At 38.0% G+C, this 17,254-nt stretch overlaps 1 protein-coding gene across 1 annotated transcript in view; it reads left to right on the forward strand.

Moving 5' to 3' along the window:
• man1a2 (mannosidase, alpha, class 1A, member 2) overlaps positions 1 to 17,254 on the forward strand; it is a 111,725-nt gene that overhangs the window by 13,370 nt on the left and 81,101 nt on the right. Inside the window, exon 3 of the mRNA XM_055214643.2 lies at positions 15,715 to 15,973. Within this exon, the coding sequence (XP_055070618.1) occupies positions 15,715 to 15,973 (259 nt within the window). The remainder of the gene's footprint in view (positions 1 to 15,714; positions 15,974 to 17,254) is intronic.

Below are 17,254 nucleotides of genomic sequence, written 5' to 3' on the forward strand. Positions count from 1 at the left end.
TAATCGCGATTAATCTATAGCAGAATAAAAGTTTTTGTTTACATCATATATGTGTGTGTACTGTGTATAATAACTTTGTATAGTTAAATGCACACACATGCATGTATATATTTAAGCAATGTTTACATGTGTATATACATTTGTATATTTATGTATAATTTATATTATATATAAATATAAATACTTAATATATAAATATATTTTTTTCTTAAAATTATACATGCATGTGTGCATATTTATATATACATAATTATTATACACAGTTCACACACATATATGATGTAAACAAAAACTTTTATTCTGCTATAGATTAATCGCGATTAATTGATATGCATCCCTAATTCTGATTATTAAGTTAACGTTTCGATCCAATTCGATGTTACGATGCATCATGATGCATCACGATGCATTGCATCCTTTTTTTTATTACTGCATATTGCTACATTTATATTGATGAATGTAAGAAGTCAGATACAGTATGTGAACTCCTTTTAATTTTGTTTTCTTCAAGAAGTATACTAAAGTATACTACTTAATAGGAAACAAGACAAACTTGGTCTGTAAACAGCAGACAACAGCAGCATTTAAAACTAAAACATTAGGAAAAAAACTAAAAGTGCATAAAACTGTCAATTAAAGCATTATCAACACTTGCATCCTTTAGCAGCTCGGGGTGAAAACGGTTAACGTGGTTTCTTAAATGAGTTGTATTGCCTACATATTTTATTTGTGCATGGCAGGCTTTACACACAGCGTGTGTCTTGTCCAGTTCGTGCTTACCAGCATGTTCATAGAAGCCGAAATGAGCCCAGACATTGGCTTTTAAGATACCTGTTGCATTTTTTTATCACTCGTGTCTCACAACCCTCCGCCATTTTTTCTACCGCCACATACCTTGTACGCGACGAATGACGTCAGCAGTCTATAATCGATTATGGGTTATTACTGCATCGATGCAGAATCGTCCACCCCCGCATCGCGATGCATCGCACAATCGATTAATTGTGACACCCCTAGTGGTCATGTAAACAACATACTTCATGTGTCAGTTATTGTTTACAATACGAACTGACTGGCAGGTACTTTTATCCAAAGTGACACACAGCACATTCCAAATTTTTTATTAGTATTTGTGATCCATGGGATCGACTATGGTTGCATAATGATTAATTGCGATTCATCTATTGCAGAATAAAGGTTTTTGTGTACATCATATATTTGTGTGAACTGTGAATAATAATGTATATATATATATATGTATATATAAATATGCACATATGCATGTATAATTTTAGGAAAAAAATTATATATAAAGTATTTATATTTATATATAATATAAATTATACATAAATATACCAATGTATAAACACACGTAAACATTTCTTAAAGCTCCACTGTGTAGGATCTACTCCCATCTAGCGGTGAAATTCTAAATGACAACCAACTGAATATTACTTTCTAGCCCCCCCATTTGGAACACGTTTTAACTCGTACGATGGCCGTGTCATGCCAAGGTTAACATGGCTTCCAGTAGCTACAAAGCAAAAACATTGAAAAAAATAAACAATTTGCAATGTCCTTTGCCTGTGATCCGTCAAAGCACACAGATTTATGTTAAACATGGAAAAAGTCTGATTTTCATGATACGTCCGCTTAAAATCACATACAAAAAGCAACCATAAACGTAGCTTAGACACTCCTTTTTCATCGACGTGAGGAAAAATATCCCAGGGGCTGTTACACTTAGTATTAAGATGTGTTTTTGGCGATCAGATCACAAGTGGATGAGAGAGACACATCACATTTACACTTGGTGTTTAAATCCGTCTCTTTTTGTCCATTTTCGACCGCTTCTCTCCAGATTACTGAGGAGATGGTCTGTGGACGAGTCCCTCTCCTGTCATTTAATCATGAGCGGGAGTAATGACGGGTTTAAATGGACGCGAACTAATATTATGTCAGAGTCCAATGATTATGTTTTAAGTAAACATGTTACATTTCCGTGTATATGTAAGAGCTTTCTCTAATATTGGTAAAATAAGATCGCTCAACTTTCACACGCTTGTAAAATGAAACGAAAGACGCGCAGATCAACGGCGTTAGTTTTATCAATGAAAGGCTAAAAATAGGGCTGTCAACGTGTGTTTGTGCTAGAGGTCAGAAAAGATTAAAAACATTTATCTCAGTACCTCAGATTACATAAATGGGCGGAGAGACGGCGTGTGCCTGTTCAAACACATTAAACCACATGCGTGGTTACACTAACAAGTGTTATGCATAACCATGCTATAGTTAGCCAAGGAACTACAAAACTTCAAGTTTACAACATAGACTGTATAGATGTAAACGAATATGCTGAATTACCTGTGGAGATGATAGAAAGTAGACAACTTCGGTGTCCCTTGAGCCCCATCTTGGAAAACTAACATTTCTCCAATATTGACTTTGGTCTTGTTGTTTTTCCTGTCGCGTTGTAGTTTTAAATCCCGGTTTGCTTCCTTGGCGACGTTTTTTAATGTCCTCGAAAATAGGTCTTCAACAGGCTTTCAAATCTGCCTCAAATCAAAGCATTAGATTGCGGGATCATCACGGTGTGCAGCTGTTGTTGAATCCGAAGGATTCAGTCTACACAGGTCGCATATATTCGTGCTGCATCCGTCATCAAGCCTGGTTTATTTAAATTAACTGAGCCTTACATTCGCAAGTCATAAGCATATTACATCAATTTACAATTAACTAAGAATAATTGTCAGCTTTATAATTGTTAATATTCTGAAATAAGACTGTCTTGATGACGTATATCGCCTACACATGCAACCTCGGAAGGCTTCAGCTAGCGGCCAGCGTGAGTGTAGTCTGAAAGTGCGAAAGGCGGAGCTTAAATTTCAGGAATGTCCCTCGTCGTCAAATGTATTTCAAAGATGGAGGTACAACATGGATTCAGCCAGTCGAGCGACTCGACCGTATGTATTTTAAATAACAGATTCTACACTTACGAGAATACTTTGATTAGTGGGTGGAAGTAATTACACGTGAATGAGCACATACTTTTGAAAGAAAACATGGGTTGCTAAGAATTAACTCAAAAAAGTACACAGTGTAGCTTTAAATATATACATGCATGTGTGTGTATTTATTTATTTATACAAATTTATTATACACAATACACACGCATATATGATTTAAACAAAAACCTTTATTCTGCAATTGATTAATCTCGATTAATTGTTATGCATCTTCAGATCAAACACATGAACTCTGCATTGCTAACACGGTGCTTTACAGATTAAACTACAGGAACGTTTTCTAATTCAGGCAGAATTGGAATCACTGAAATTATAACTACTTATTGCCTGAATGTGGGTGTTAGAGGAGGTCTGGATACACGCAATATATAACTCATTTAAATAAGCTATGTGATTTATTATACAGTATATAATTAAAAGAAAGAATGAAGTAAGAGAAGGATTATACATGGCATTGCTTTAGTGGCTGTGCTCGCCACTCAGTGGTCAGACTCTTTTTATTGCTTGATTTTTCTTTTTACATTTGATGGGATGCCAGCAGGCAGTACTTGAACCACCAACTGTTACTTTAACCAAAAAAATGGGAATTAAGGTCTAAGGGTCTAAGTGCTTAATAAAAGTGCACCAGGCAATGGCAGATTTGCACATAATGAGAAGGTGGATTTAGTAACGGTATTCGATAAAGGTCAAAATAATTCAAATCAGAATTATGATAATTTAATATTGGCAATCACAGAATCATATTGGATTTCTCATTGGACGTCCAAGTTAGCAAGGTAATTGACCACATAATTGTGCCAGATAAAACATAGACGTGTTATATATTCGGACAAGATTGAAATGACAAATTACATCTGCAAAACATTAATTTACCTAACCCCCTCAGGGAAAAATAGTCCGATGCAAATATGACCTCTAAATACTGTATCTCATCCAGGAAAGTCTTTATGATTATGAAAAACTAGTTTTGTCTGTTCTGTCATCGACTACCTTCTTTATCAGTGAAGAGTAACGCGTCACTCCGCTGCAGTCAACCCGTCACATTTTCCAAAGATTAGTAGACGTGGCTCATGTTCTCGAAGTGTGTCACTGCGGTGAGATGATGTAACAGACGCCCTGTGACTTATGCTAATTGAGTTAGCTCTTGCACCTGCCAACCTGACACAGAGATTCAGACTCAGCTAAAAACAGAAAAGTACACGGGTTGAGCTAAACCAGAGCCTTTTTGATAAACTTGTCCATTTTTCAATTTCAGTTCTTTAGATGTGCTGATACAACTTTAAATTGGATGAGCTATACTTGACGGCATGTCTGAGATTCAATCCGAGTAAAAAATGTTGTGCTTTAGGCTGAACTGTATAATGTACCTGTTGCCAGAGCTTCAGTAAGGCTTAATTTGAAGTGGTCCTCAATTGGAGTTTCTCTGAGGCACACTATGTACCACAGTGGTAAATCGAACCAGCACTTCCAAAGACATGATAGCTTTTCAGAACCCCCTAAACTTTTAGATGACTGTCAGAGGCTTACTGAAAGTGTATCGCGGTGTTTCCTACAGAATTTTGTGAGACTGTGTCAGTGATAATGCCACGCGCTAATTAGCATATATGTGAAGTCATCGCATTGTGTTTGTGTATGATCTGCTGGCACCTCAAATCTGCAATTTGCTTCTACTTCTTGATTTGCCACACTTATATTGCATTTTAACACAACTGAATGCTATGTTTACTAGAGCCCGACCGATGTGCGTTTTTTCGGGCCGATGCCGATACAGATATTAGGGAGTAAAAAAGACCGATAACGATATATCGGCCGATATTCTTTATGTGTATATTATAGTTCAGTACACATATACTACAGTATATTATACTACAGTACTGTACATAGAATACACTATATACTTTAACATAATATACTGTATATGAATAAATGCAATGCAATGATCACTCACAAATGTGGTGATCACTCACAAATGTGGTGATCACTCACAAATGTGGTGATCACTCACAAATGTGGTGATCCAACACTTATATTGATGTGACAAAGATATGTACTATAGGCAAGAAGTTAACAATAAACTTTATTATCCAAAATTAGTCTGATATCAGTGCACTAAACAGTAAACTTGACTTATTATAAATAACTTTAAAACACAAAGAGAACAAAATACATAAAACTTGCATCATTTGCAGTTTTGACGAGAATAACGTTATAAAGAGAAACTTATGAAGTCATTGATTATTAGCTTTACAGTAAGTTGTGTACTTCACAAATTAGTTAGCCACTCACCGTTACGAAGACAATGCTTGACGGAGTACATACTAATGTACACTATGTTTAATGTTGTGCACAACGTTTTTATAACACAAACCCAGGGTTCCGTGCAAACTTTAGACTTTTATAAAACTAAAGCGTCTTCGCTCCGCCTCTTTTATTTAGCAAGGGTGTAGATTTGCGCGAGCTTATTGAATCAATTGCTCTGAAATGAGCACGTTAACTAACCACACAAGCAGCAGTTATCTCATATAGTGTTATATAAGTGCACGGCTGCGCTTAGTTTAAACGTGTCATTTCATTATCATGCTCATATCGGCCGATAAAATCGGCAAAACGATAAATCGGTCGGGCTCTAATGTTTACATATTATCTGTCTGTAGTCAGACATAAAATGAGTAGGCTATAAAATTGTGACCTAACACGCCCAGTGACACCTTGTGTTTACTTAACCAGCTGTTTCTTTAACTGCTGATAAAATCCTGATTTATAAATGTGACATTATCTGACAAAATCACTATACATTTTCATTAAGGAGCGAATATATGAGGGGATTTTGGCTACATTACTTGTTTGTCTCATGCAGCCTTTACTGCTGTTGCTCTTCTCATCAATGTGGTGTTGTGAGCGCTTTTTGATTTAAAATGCGAGGGATGTTTTTTTTGTATTTCGCATTTTGCAGATCATTTGTTGCAAATTTAGAAATATGATGTTACACAGAGTTACGACTAGGGCTGTGTATCGCCAACAATCTCCCGATACGATACATATCCCAATACAAGGCCACGATACGATGTGCATCACGATACAAGACTATTTTGAATTACATTAGCTAATAAAGCCCTTTGCAGTAGTATAGGCTAAGATATCTGCGCTTTCACTGAACTCATTGATTTTAAATACGCACGTGCATGTGAAAGCAAGTGAGAGAGTACGTGGCGTGCAAATTGTGCAGACGTGTGCGTCCGCGAGACGGACACGGAAAGTGAACGTATACGCGCTACCTTTCACTCTACATACTCCATGAGTCATCTTCTGTTCCATATGGATCACGGATCAACAGCGATTCGTCACGCTACTTTCAAAAGTGCGATACGGAAGGTGCTGTATCGATGCGCGCATCGTCAGGCGTTCATGACGATGTATCGTCGTATCTATATTTTGAACACAGCACTAGTTACGACTAGTTACGAGAGTTCGCACACAGACTCACTTGAAGATAATAGTCTGTCTGAAACACTACAGCTAACCTTTTGTTAAAGGAATATTCCATTTTCTTAAAAGAAAAATCCAGATAATTTACTCACCACAATGTCATCCAAAATGTTGATGTCTTTCTTTGTTCCGTCGAGAAGAAATTATGTTTTTTTTTGAGGAAAACATTGCAGGATTTTTCTCATTTTAATGGACTTTAATAGACACCAACAATTAATACATAACTCAACACTTAACAGTTTTTTTCAACAGAGTTTCAAAGGACTATAAACAATCCCAAACAGGGCATAAGGGTCTTATCTAGCAAAACGATTGTCATTTTTGACAATAAAAATAACAAATATACACTTTTAAAGCACAACTTTTCGTTTAGGTCAGGTCCAGCGCGGCCTAACGTAAATGCGTAGTGACATAGGGAGGTCACGTGTTACATATATAAAACGCACATTTGCGGACCTTTGTAAACAGTAAACTGACACAAAGACATTAATTAGTATCAGTTGACATACAGCAACGTAGGAACGGTCCTGTTTCACCACACTTGTAAACACTGGGGCGGAGTTTCGCGTTCGTCCTCTGTGACCTCTTGACTTGATGACGTATTGCGTCGGGTCACGCTAGTGCATGACGACCGGATCTAAACGAGAAGTTGTGCTTTAAAAGTGGATATTTGTTATTTTTATTGTCAAAAATGTTTGGGATTGTTTATAGTCCTTTGAAACTCCGTTGAAAAAAACTGTTAAGTGTTGAGTTAAGTATTAATTGTTGGTTTTATTAAAGTCCATTAAAATTAGAAAAATCCTGCAATGTTTTCCTCAAAAAACATAATTTCTTCTCGACTGAACAAAGAAAGACATCAACATTTTGGATAACATGGTGGTGAGTTAATTATCTGGATTTTTCTTTTAAAGAAAATGGAATATTCCTTTAAGTCATGATAAACCCAATCAGTTGATGCTTGTTGACTGTTGATGTTTATGCGATAAAGCAGGTAGACGAAGAAACACACATTGAAGGCACACCACCTTTTTACTGTCATGTGAAGGGGGGGCGTGTGCTGTCTGGGCGCTGCATGCGCCAAAAGAGAGGGGGATAGTTGGGGAGAGGGATGCGTGCTGAGCGTTAGCAACAATGAATTAAGCTGTTTAAATAGTAAAATAAAAATGTAAATGTGAATCATGAAAAATCTATTTGTGGTGGCCAGTGTTGTTTCTGTGGCAGGCCACCACAAATTAATCAATGTATGGGAAACACTGTTTTGTGTAATGGTGTTTGAAGTTTTCAGTACCTGTTGGAGTGTCTCAGTCTTTTCTGGGACTTTATTGGAGATGCCTGATGTCTCTGACATAAATTCTCCACAAAAACAGTAATGGGGTTGCTCTATCTAAGTTTTGCCTAGCTTCTCGGTAAAATACGTCTCTTCTGTGTAGTAAACGGTGCTCCATCTGAAAGCAGGTGATGGCAATTTAATAGTAATCATCGAATCTGTTTTACTGATGAGATGCGCATGAGAATCACAGGTGACTTTTTTTGCCCAGCTCTACATGGTGTATTTGGCAGCTACATGATTTGATCAAAATCAATAGGAGGAGCTGCATAAAGAGGATTGATGGGCAACATGTGGGCATTCAGTTGCCATTCGATGAATCCTGCAGTAAGGGTCAATGGTGGTGCGGTTTTGAATAACAGCCCATTTTCTCTTCTCTCAGATCGACATAAAAACCTTTTGTGATAAAATGTCTGTGAGTGTCCTCAACGCGGTTCTCCATCCTCATGTGGCAGCCTTATTTCAAACAGGACAAGAAGGAAATAAGACGTGGAAATCAGAAAGGATAAATGAAAAATGTAGGAAGGAATAAAGAGAGGCTCTGCTTTGCTCAAGTGCTGCCCACTTTAAGACAGTAGACAGACCTGTACACATCATTTGATACTGGGAGGCTGTTATTCCCTGGAGAACCTTTAGGCTGAGAATGATACAGAAAGAAACCGCCACACAGCGTTATGTCTTTGAACTCTTGAAAGAATGAACAACAGAACGATGAGGGAGGGGGAGGACGAAGATCCTTCCTTAAGCTATGTATCGAAAATATGAGTTGCTGACCTTATTTCTTCTAGTCTCTGTGAAATAGGCCAGCAGCCACGTGGCTCCACAGGTGTAGGTGGGATTCGGTTTAAATTGAGTTCGGTTCTCAAGGGAATTGTGTGTGTATGTGTGCAGTAAACACTGAATCTGTACTTAGCTACATAGTAATCTGTTAAAATGTTCCTCTTATTACGTGATGATGATAACATTGAATACTTAAGCTCTCCTTGATGATGCAGATTTCCATCAAGGCTTTCTTCATTCTCTCCTTATCTCTATCTGTCTCCTGTATGTGAGCACGGCAGAAAATGAGTCTTGATCAAAGCTTAATGATGGGGCTGAGGAATGGGGATGTCTGAAACAGATTGGGTCTCCTGAGGCGTACAGAATTAATCTGCCATACTGTGTTTTACACCCAGAGAGCCACACGCAGGATATAAGAGCTTCAAAAGTGGTTCACTTCTAGGCAATGATCAGGATAGTACAAGGGTAAGATTTTACTCCTGTGGCAGCAGAGGATTCATAAAGGTGTAGCTGTGGGTTGGTGGATGGGATTGAGTGTTTACATTTGGTTTGAGTACAGAAACTGACTGATGGAAGCAGAGACGTCTTAACACCTGCTGATGGTGGGTGTAATAAGATGAATGCTTGATTGTCTCGTCACACTGCCAAGTTTTGTTGAATTTCTCAGTCTTCTGTTACTATGGCAGTGAATGCAGAATCCATTACCAATGCTATTTCAGCTATTACGATATGGATGTTAACAATTGTTGTAAGTAGACACGTTTTATGGGTTTCTTTGGTCTACAGTATCTTATCTAATGCTGTATCAGATATTGATTGTTCAATGTTTGAGCAATTGATTTTTTTAAATCTTATGAATGTCATGTACTCATGTTGAATTTATTTGAACTAAAGGCTCATTGATTCAATACAATTTTTACTGCTACTAATATTTTAAATCTAATTGGCAACAATGGCTGTTTTGTAGAAATGCTTTCTGGGCCATTTCAGAGCATATAACTCAAAAAAAAGAAAAGAAAGGATTACAACCTGTTGTAAAAGCCTATTGGAGACTTGGCTCATAGCTGTTTTGTTAGACAAACACTTACAGATAATTAACGTTGTCATTCACTTGTTGACATGTTAAGTGTTTAATCAAAAAATGGGTGTTGTGTGCATTTAATGTCTGCATTATGTGAAGATTTACAGAGGAATCTTATGTAATGACAACATTTAGTTCCAAAAAGGGGGTTGCATACTGGACGAGATGTGCAGCTGCGGGATGCACCACGTCTTTACATAGTTTAATGTTAAGCTACATGATGCTAACTAGGGATGCTCCGATCGATCGGCCGCCGATCGGTATCGGCCGATAATGGCATTAAATGACTCGATCGGTGCTCGCTAAATCTGCCGATCTCATAAACCGATCTTTCTGTTTACTTTTGTCATCAAAAGGATCCTGAATGCGGTTGCAATTAAAGACATTTTTTACGTAGCGCGAGCATTTTTACAACCTGTTGCTCATGTGCAGCGTGCAGATTTGTATGTCTCTCTTTGCCTTTACAGAGATATGCGTATGAGGACGCGCTCCGGTAAACAGCACGAGGCATCTTCACATCCCCATCAAACAGCGTATACAACACATATCTATCACGGACAATTGCATCCTCATGCCAAAAGTTTCTTCTTTGCATGCGTCTTAAAGTTTCGAGCGTTTAAACTTTTATTTTCCTCACAGCTGCTTGTCTGCGTTCAGCCGCCGCCCACACACACAGCAGCCTGTCATCAGTGCACGTGAACAGAGCGATCTCTCTCTCACGTCTTAAAGCTGCAGTAACCTAATTCATCTCTCAATAAAATCACTCTCTGCTCTTGACTGAAGAATTTTTATACTTCATACGAATGCGTGTATATTTAATTAATACAGTAAAGTCTGTGAAGTGTTTTATTTTCAGTACTTTTAGGAGACATAAGCCTTTTTAAAGCCATATTAAATTTCTCTTTGCAGAATAAATATTTGTTGTGCTTTTTTATTTGAGTCTCTATTAAAACAATAATATACCTAATTACTGCAAGTAATATAACAAAGGCAACATCCATGGTATTATTTTATTTAGAAAGATTGTAACAGTTACAGTCATCAAGCTTGCATATCAGCTTTAAAAAAAATCGGTATCGGAATCGGTATCGGCCGATCACGAAGATTACAAATCGGTGATCGGTATCGGCTGCAAAAAATCCTGATCGGAGCATCCCTATGCTAATGGTAATGTACAAACTGGCTTCAGAGAGTATATATAGCATATTGTCACCTACTATTAAATTAATTTGAAATAAAATCTAACATCAGGAGTGGACTTGTGCTTGGGTATGCAGTTGTCCTAGATGCAATCTAGTGTGCTAGTGCTTTAAGAATATTACACCTAATATATTCACCTAAGTTCGCACTTTCATTATCCAAACCAAAGCGCATCCAAGCACGTTTTGACCCCAAAAGCCTGGTTCGTATGATTATTGTGTCATTTTGTACCGCGACCACTCACCTTTACTTGCTTTCGTAAAAACTTTCTGATGTGCGCAGCAGGGTGTGATCGCTCTCAGGGTTTCCCGCAGAAAATGTATTAGTTAAGGTGGTAGGGTTGGGCGGGTGGTCGGGGCAATCAAAGGGACGGGACGTATGCGTCAAGATGAAAATTATTTATTTGAAACACTCAAATAAAACTTAATTTTGAATAAACTATGACAGAAAATGAACACATACTAGATGATTAATGAATTAAATGTTTTTAACTAACGGGAATAGCTGCATGATAAAGTGAAACTAAAGGGTTGATAAACACAAACTAATGCAGATGTTGTAGAACGTCAGGCGAACAATGATAGATAGCGCTAAGATTGTAAAAACTGATTATTTTCCACTATTAATGACATTATCTTAAAGGAGTGTAACTACTGTAGCATGTAAATAATGCACATAAATAAAGTGAGCAAGAGCAATTATATGAAGTCAACAGGCACGTGCAACCTAGCTAGCAGGTTGCTTAAACAACAAAATCACCAGCTAACTTACTTTAAATTTGCAAGAACTATAGACTAATGCAATATCAGGCTTAAATAAACCCAAAACATAAGTCCACTTACAGTTCTCACGGACACGCGTTTTATCAACTGGCTATCCTCCAGACATGATGGACCATGTCTTTATCTAATTTCGGCAGTGTGATGCGCGTCCCCGCTTGCGGTGTGAGACGCGTTCGTGCTATTCTCCAAAATGCCCTTGACGGCCTTTTGTGCAGCAAAATATTTTACTTATTTTTTGGACAACCTAGTTAAGAGGGTAGGGTTTCCAAGCTTAGGCGGGCCGCCCGAACTGAAATGTGCTGCAGGAAACCCTGCTCTGTACCGTGCTCGGTTTGGTTAATTGCCATGCGCAGGTGGGCTTTGGCGCAGTTTACTTGGAACGTGCAGTGTGATCACAAAAGCTGCACAAACGACAGATCAACTAAACAATATGATAGGCATGTGAGAGGACTGTGTCATTGCACCCCCTACGGCTTTACAATAACATTACGATGGGCTCCAGTGTAAAGAGAGCATTTTACTATACTTCCTGTTTTCTTCAAAACAATCACATTTTAATGATGAAAGCGTGCCCAGGCTCGGATCGGTCAAAGTACAGTGTGACTGCATGCTTCTGGGGAAGTAGGGAGGGGGGCAATCGCGCCCAGGCACAGTTCGGTTGGGTTAGGTATAATATGAGTGCGCCCTAATATGTGGAGATAATGAAATTACTCATTAAAAGCAGTACATAATGAATTGAGGTAAACACATTAATGCGGCCACACTTTGATTTGCCCAGTTCTGACATTGTCTCGGTTAGGTTAATTGATTGAGACAAATGTTGACATGCTCCTAATTGCATGTTTGACATTATAAGGCTTCCGTGAAATTGAACAGGCTCTACTGCAGCTTTGAGAAAGGGAGAGAGACCGCAGGCTCCAAAAAAATTCAAAATAAAGCGAGAGGGGGCGAGTGGTTGCAGGCTGGGATTTGTAGGTAAATCCATTATAGCGGAGCATCACTGTACTGTAGACATTAGACGCCTGTACTCTAATGTATTGCGGTATGTTATTGGTGTTTACTATCATCAGTAGGCCCTTTTGCTCTCATGTCCCTCACAAGGAGCCATTAGTGACCACATTTTTCCACCTCATGCATGCTGATGTTTGCAGACTAACCATTTAACCTCCTGCATCAGAAAACGCACACTTCAGCACTCTGTATTACTTCCCATTAATTACTTTTCTTATCCTGTAAAGGTCGGAGTACGACAATGTTAATGTCTGTAGTATATTTACTGTATACACCTCTTAAACTAATGAAGAACTATGATACAAAAAATTGTCAATAAATGACTGCACAGTGGTTAATTCAATGGATCTGTTTCTTTTTTTTGCTTTGGCAAAATATGAACAACAGGTGTTGGATGCTCTTTGAAAATGAATTGTAGTGAAATTCACTTTATTCTAGTTAAATTTTTTAAGTCTAGTTTATGCTATCTTCCCCACCCAGTCTAAGTGTCACATGAGTGACTAACGTTTTCAGGCTGTGTATGTGTACAACAGTTGGTGAATGGCCCTTGAGATAACCCACATCGTCTCAGTATATCACTGTCTGTGTCACTGTATCCACCTGACCTCTTTTCTTTTCAGTCCCCTCCACTGTAGTCTAGTGTGCATCATTGATTCACAAGTTCTAAAAATCTTCACCACCCTTTTTTGTATGTATGTAAATATATATGTACACTCACCTAAAGGATTATTAGGAACACCATACTAATACACCTTCAGAACTGCCTTAATTCTACGTCACATTGATTCAACAAGATGCTAAAGGCATTCTTTAGAAATGTTGGGCCATATTGATAGGATAGCATATTGAAGTTGATGGAGATTTGTGGGATGCACATCCAGGGCGCGAAGCTCCCGTTCCACCACATCCCAAAGATGCTCTATTGGGTTGAGATCTGGTGACTGTGGGGGCCATTTTAGTATAGTGAACTCATTGTCATGTTCAAGAAACCAATTTGAAATGATTCAAGCTTTGTGACATGCTGCATTATCCTGCTGGAAGTAGCCATCAGAGGATGGTACATGGTGGTCATAAAGAGATGGACATGGTCAGAAACAATGCTCGGGTAGGCCGTGGCATTTAAACGATGTCCAATTGGTACTAAGGAGCCTAAAGTGTGTCCAGAAAACATTCCTCACACCATTACACCACCACCACCAGCCTGCACAGTGGTAACAAGACATGTTGAATCCATGTTCTCATTCTGTTTAAGCCAAATTCTGACTCTACCATCTGAATGTCTCAACAGAAATTGTGACTTATCAGACCAGGCAACATTTTTTCAGTCTTTAACTGTTCAATTTTGGTGAGCTTGTGCAAATTGTAGCCTCTTTTTCCTATTTGTAGTGGAGATGAGTGGTACCTGGTGGGGTCTCCTGCTGTTGTAGCCCATCCGCCTCCAGGTTGTGTGTGTTGTGGCTTCACAAATGCTTTGCTGCATACCTCGGTTGTAACGAGTGGTTATTTCAGTCAAAGTTGCTCTTCTATCAGCTTGAATCAGTCAGCCCATTCTCCTCTGACCTCTAGCATCAACAAGGCATTTTCACTCACAGGACTGCCGCATACTGGAGGTTTTTTTCTTTTTACACCATTCTTTGTAAACTCTAGAAATGGTTGTGCATGAAAATCCCAGTAACTGAGAAGATTGTGAAATACTCCGACCAGCCCGTCTGGTACCATGTATTAAATATGGGCAGTTAAAAAAATAAAATAATTGGCTACATAATAAGTCTATTCTAAAAATAAAATATGTAATGGTGGGATAATATTTAAAGCAAAATAAAGACAGAATATATGTATAAAGAGTAAGTATGCGAATGTGCAGTCAAAGGAAATCCCTTCAAGCCTATATTAGATGGATCTCTAGAGATGCAGATTGTAAATGTGACAGGTGTGCTACAGTATTAGGTGCTGATCATGAGTGTGTTTTAAGTAGCTATATCACTTGTCACTTTTTAGTAGATGCGCAATTTTACCACCGCAGCTCGCTCTTGCATTTCTTGTTTGTATTGTGAAGGATCTGTGATTCAAAACTACAGCTCTTACCGTCTCATGATTAGTAGTTTTTAATCATAGGTCTTATAGATCATGCCAGCCTGGACGTTTGCAGCTTTACCACTATAAAAATCTTTGCACATTGGGTCTGAAATACTCGTCTGAAATTTTTGCACGTAAAAAAATAAATACAACCTTATGTTCCATCAATCACGTTTATACACTGCCTCCAAAACTTTTATACATCATAAAAAATCTGGATCAGGTTTGATTTTCTGTGTTTTATGTATCTGTAGCAAGCATTTTGCGAGGCGTTTTGACATCAGAGCCACTGTGAAATTTGCCGATCTCATGAACCAAACTTTTTATTTACTTTTGAGAATGCTATATTTATTTATATTGTTAATATCTATATTTAATTTATACAATGTGCAGTGTTTTATTTTCAGTACTCTTAACAGACATGAGCCTTTTTAAAGACATATTAAATTGCTCTTTGTAGAATGAATATTTGTTGTGCTTATTTATTTGATTCTCTAATAAAACAATAATGTGACCTGATTAAAATACTGTAACAAAGGAAACATCTGGGGTATTACATATCTAGAAAAAGAATGAACAGTTGCAGCCATCAAAGAGCGTAGATATTACCTTTAAGAATCAGTAAAGGGCAGTGATGTCAGCCAATCATAATGGCAAGAAATTGGTACTCTGCAAAAATCCTGATTGGTGCATTCCTAGTTATTGTGAATATTATTTGTGAGAATTCCCTGCATTATGGCACAGGACATTACCATTAGATGTCCCATATGTGTTTCATGCTATCCATCGGCAGTCCTTATTGTCAAGTCCTGCCAGTTGCTGACATCTAAGGTCCTTGTCTATGACTCTTTGCAATGAACTTTCAGCCTCTCTCATTTATTATTATTTTTTAATTGAATTAAAGTAACTCTTTGCTTATTTAATGTTTTTATGGTTTCCTTGCAGGGAGGAGGAGGAGAGCCTTCGTGACAAGATACGAGCAGATCATGAGCGAGCGCTGCAGGAAGCCAAGGAGAAGCTTCGCAAGTCCAAAGAGGAGCTGAAGGCGGAGATCCAGACAGAGAAGACCAAGGTGGCTGAGGACCTGAAGAAGAAAGATGGACCCAAACCACTGCCTCCAGTACCCATGCCTAAACTTGTAGGGGTCAACGATGGTGACCCAGGGGACCCTGATGTCAAGGAAAAAAGGGACAAAATCAGAGAGGTAAGATGAGTGTATTATAAAGGGACTTGAAACAAATGTTTTAAAAGGTGTTTGCTTTTATCAGTTCAGAATTATTTTCCCTTGCTAAATGTGCACGTTTTTCCTTTGTAAAAATATTATCACTTGCTAAATTAAACAAAGCTTTTAATACGTTTTTTACTCTGTCTTTGTAAATAAGTATAATATAATATAAGAATTAATTAGTGCGGTCTCTCACTCTGCATGCATGAAAGCCTAGTGATCACATTAGATGCTCCAATGTCTCGTCAATTTCACGATGTTTCTATGGCAAAATAGAAATAAACACTTTATACAGTACTTACATCTACCTTTGACTAACATTTAGTCTTAGATGTATGCTACGCCTAGAGGGTGCAACAGGTGTAAATTCTACGTAGGACATAAAGTGCATTTTAAAATTTTTAAGTGTACTTTAAACTGCATTTAATTAAATTGAGAAAAATCCTGGAATGTTTTCCTAAAAATTAATTTATTTTCGACTGAACAAAGATGGAGATCAACATTTTGGATGATATAGGGGTGAGTAAATTATCAGGATTATTTTTTAAAGAAAGTGGAGTATTCCTTTTAGACCGGGTGTACGACCAGCTGGTGCAACCTGCCCAAGGAAGCAATGCCCTAGCAACCACTTAAGACATATTTTTATGCATATAGCAATACCTTGCTAAACCCCCTCAAGACTAGCACTGTTATTGGTGAGTTTTGCACCACTCCCATTTTCACCAAACATAAAAGTCTAGTTTATGTTTATGTTGGTGATCGTGTGTAATCTTGTTTTGCTTGGCATGACACTTTACAACCTCTTACATAAAGCTTAACAGCCTGTGGGCTTCAGAAGAAGGGCCAGCGCTGTTAACAGTAAATGTAACATTGGTTCACCATTGTTTAAAGTCCTACTTGCCTTTTGGTGCTTTAGGAAATACATTATTTAGTGTGTGTGGTTGGAAGAAGTAGTTATAATTCAGCCGTAACCAGTGTCATTTAGTGTGAAGCTGAGGCAAACAGTGTTGGAGCTTTTAAACAGCGGTAATAAAAAAGTCTTGCACTGAATCATCAGATGTACATAATGCTACATACTGGGCAGTCCCATCTGCTTAATTTCTGTAACTGTCTCTCTTTATAATCTGTGCAAGTAAAAGAAATGGATTGGAGTGCCGCATTACCACCATGGGTGTGCCTTATTTTCGAATAATTCAACTACCTGCTGTCAATTATGCCTTACTTATTTAAATGCACTTTGTTCTTGAATCCACAAGCTTG

This window comes from Misgurnus anguillicaudatus, chromosome 17 (assembly GCF_027580225.2).
Source record: "Misgurnus anguillicaudatus chromosome 17, ASM2758022v2, whole genome shotgun sequence".
Classification (NCBI taxonomy): Eukaryota; Metazoa; Chordata; class Actinopteri; order Cypriniformes; family Cobitidae; genus Misgurnus; species Misgurnus anguillicaudatus.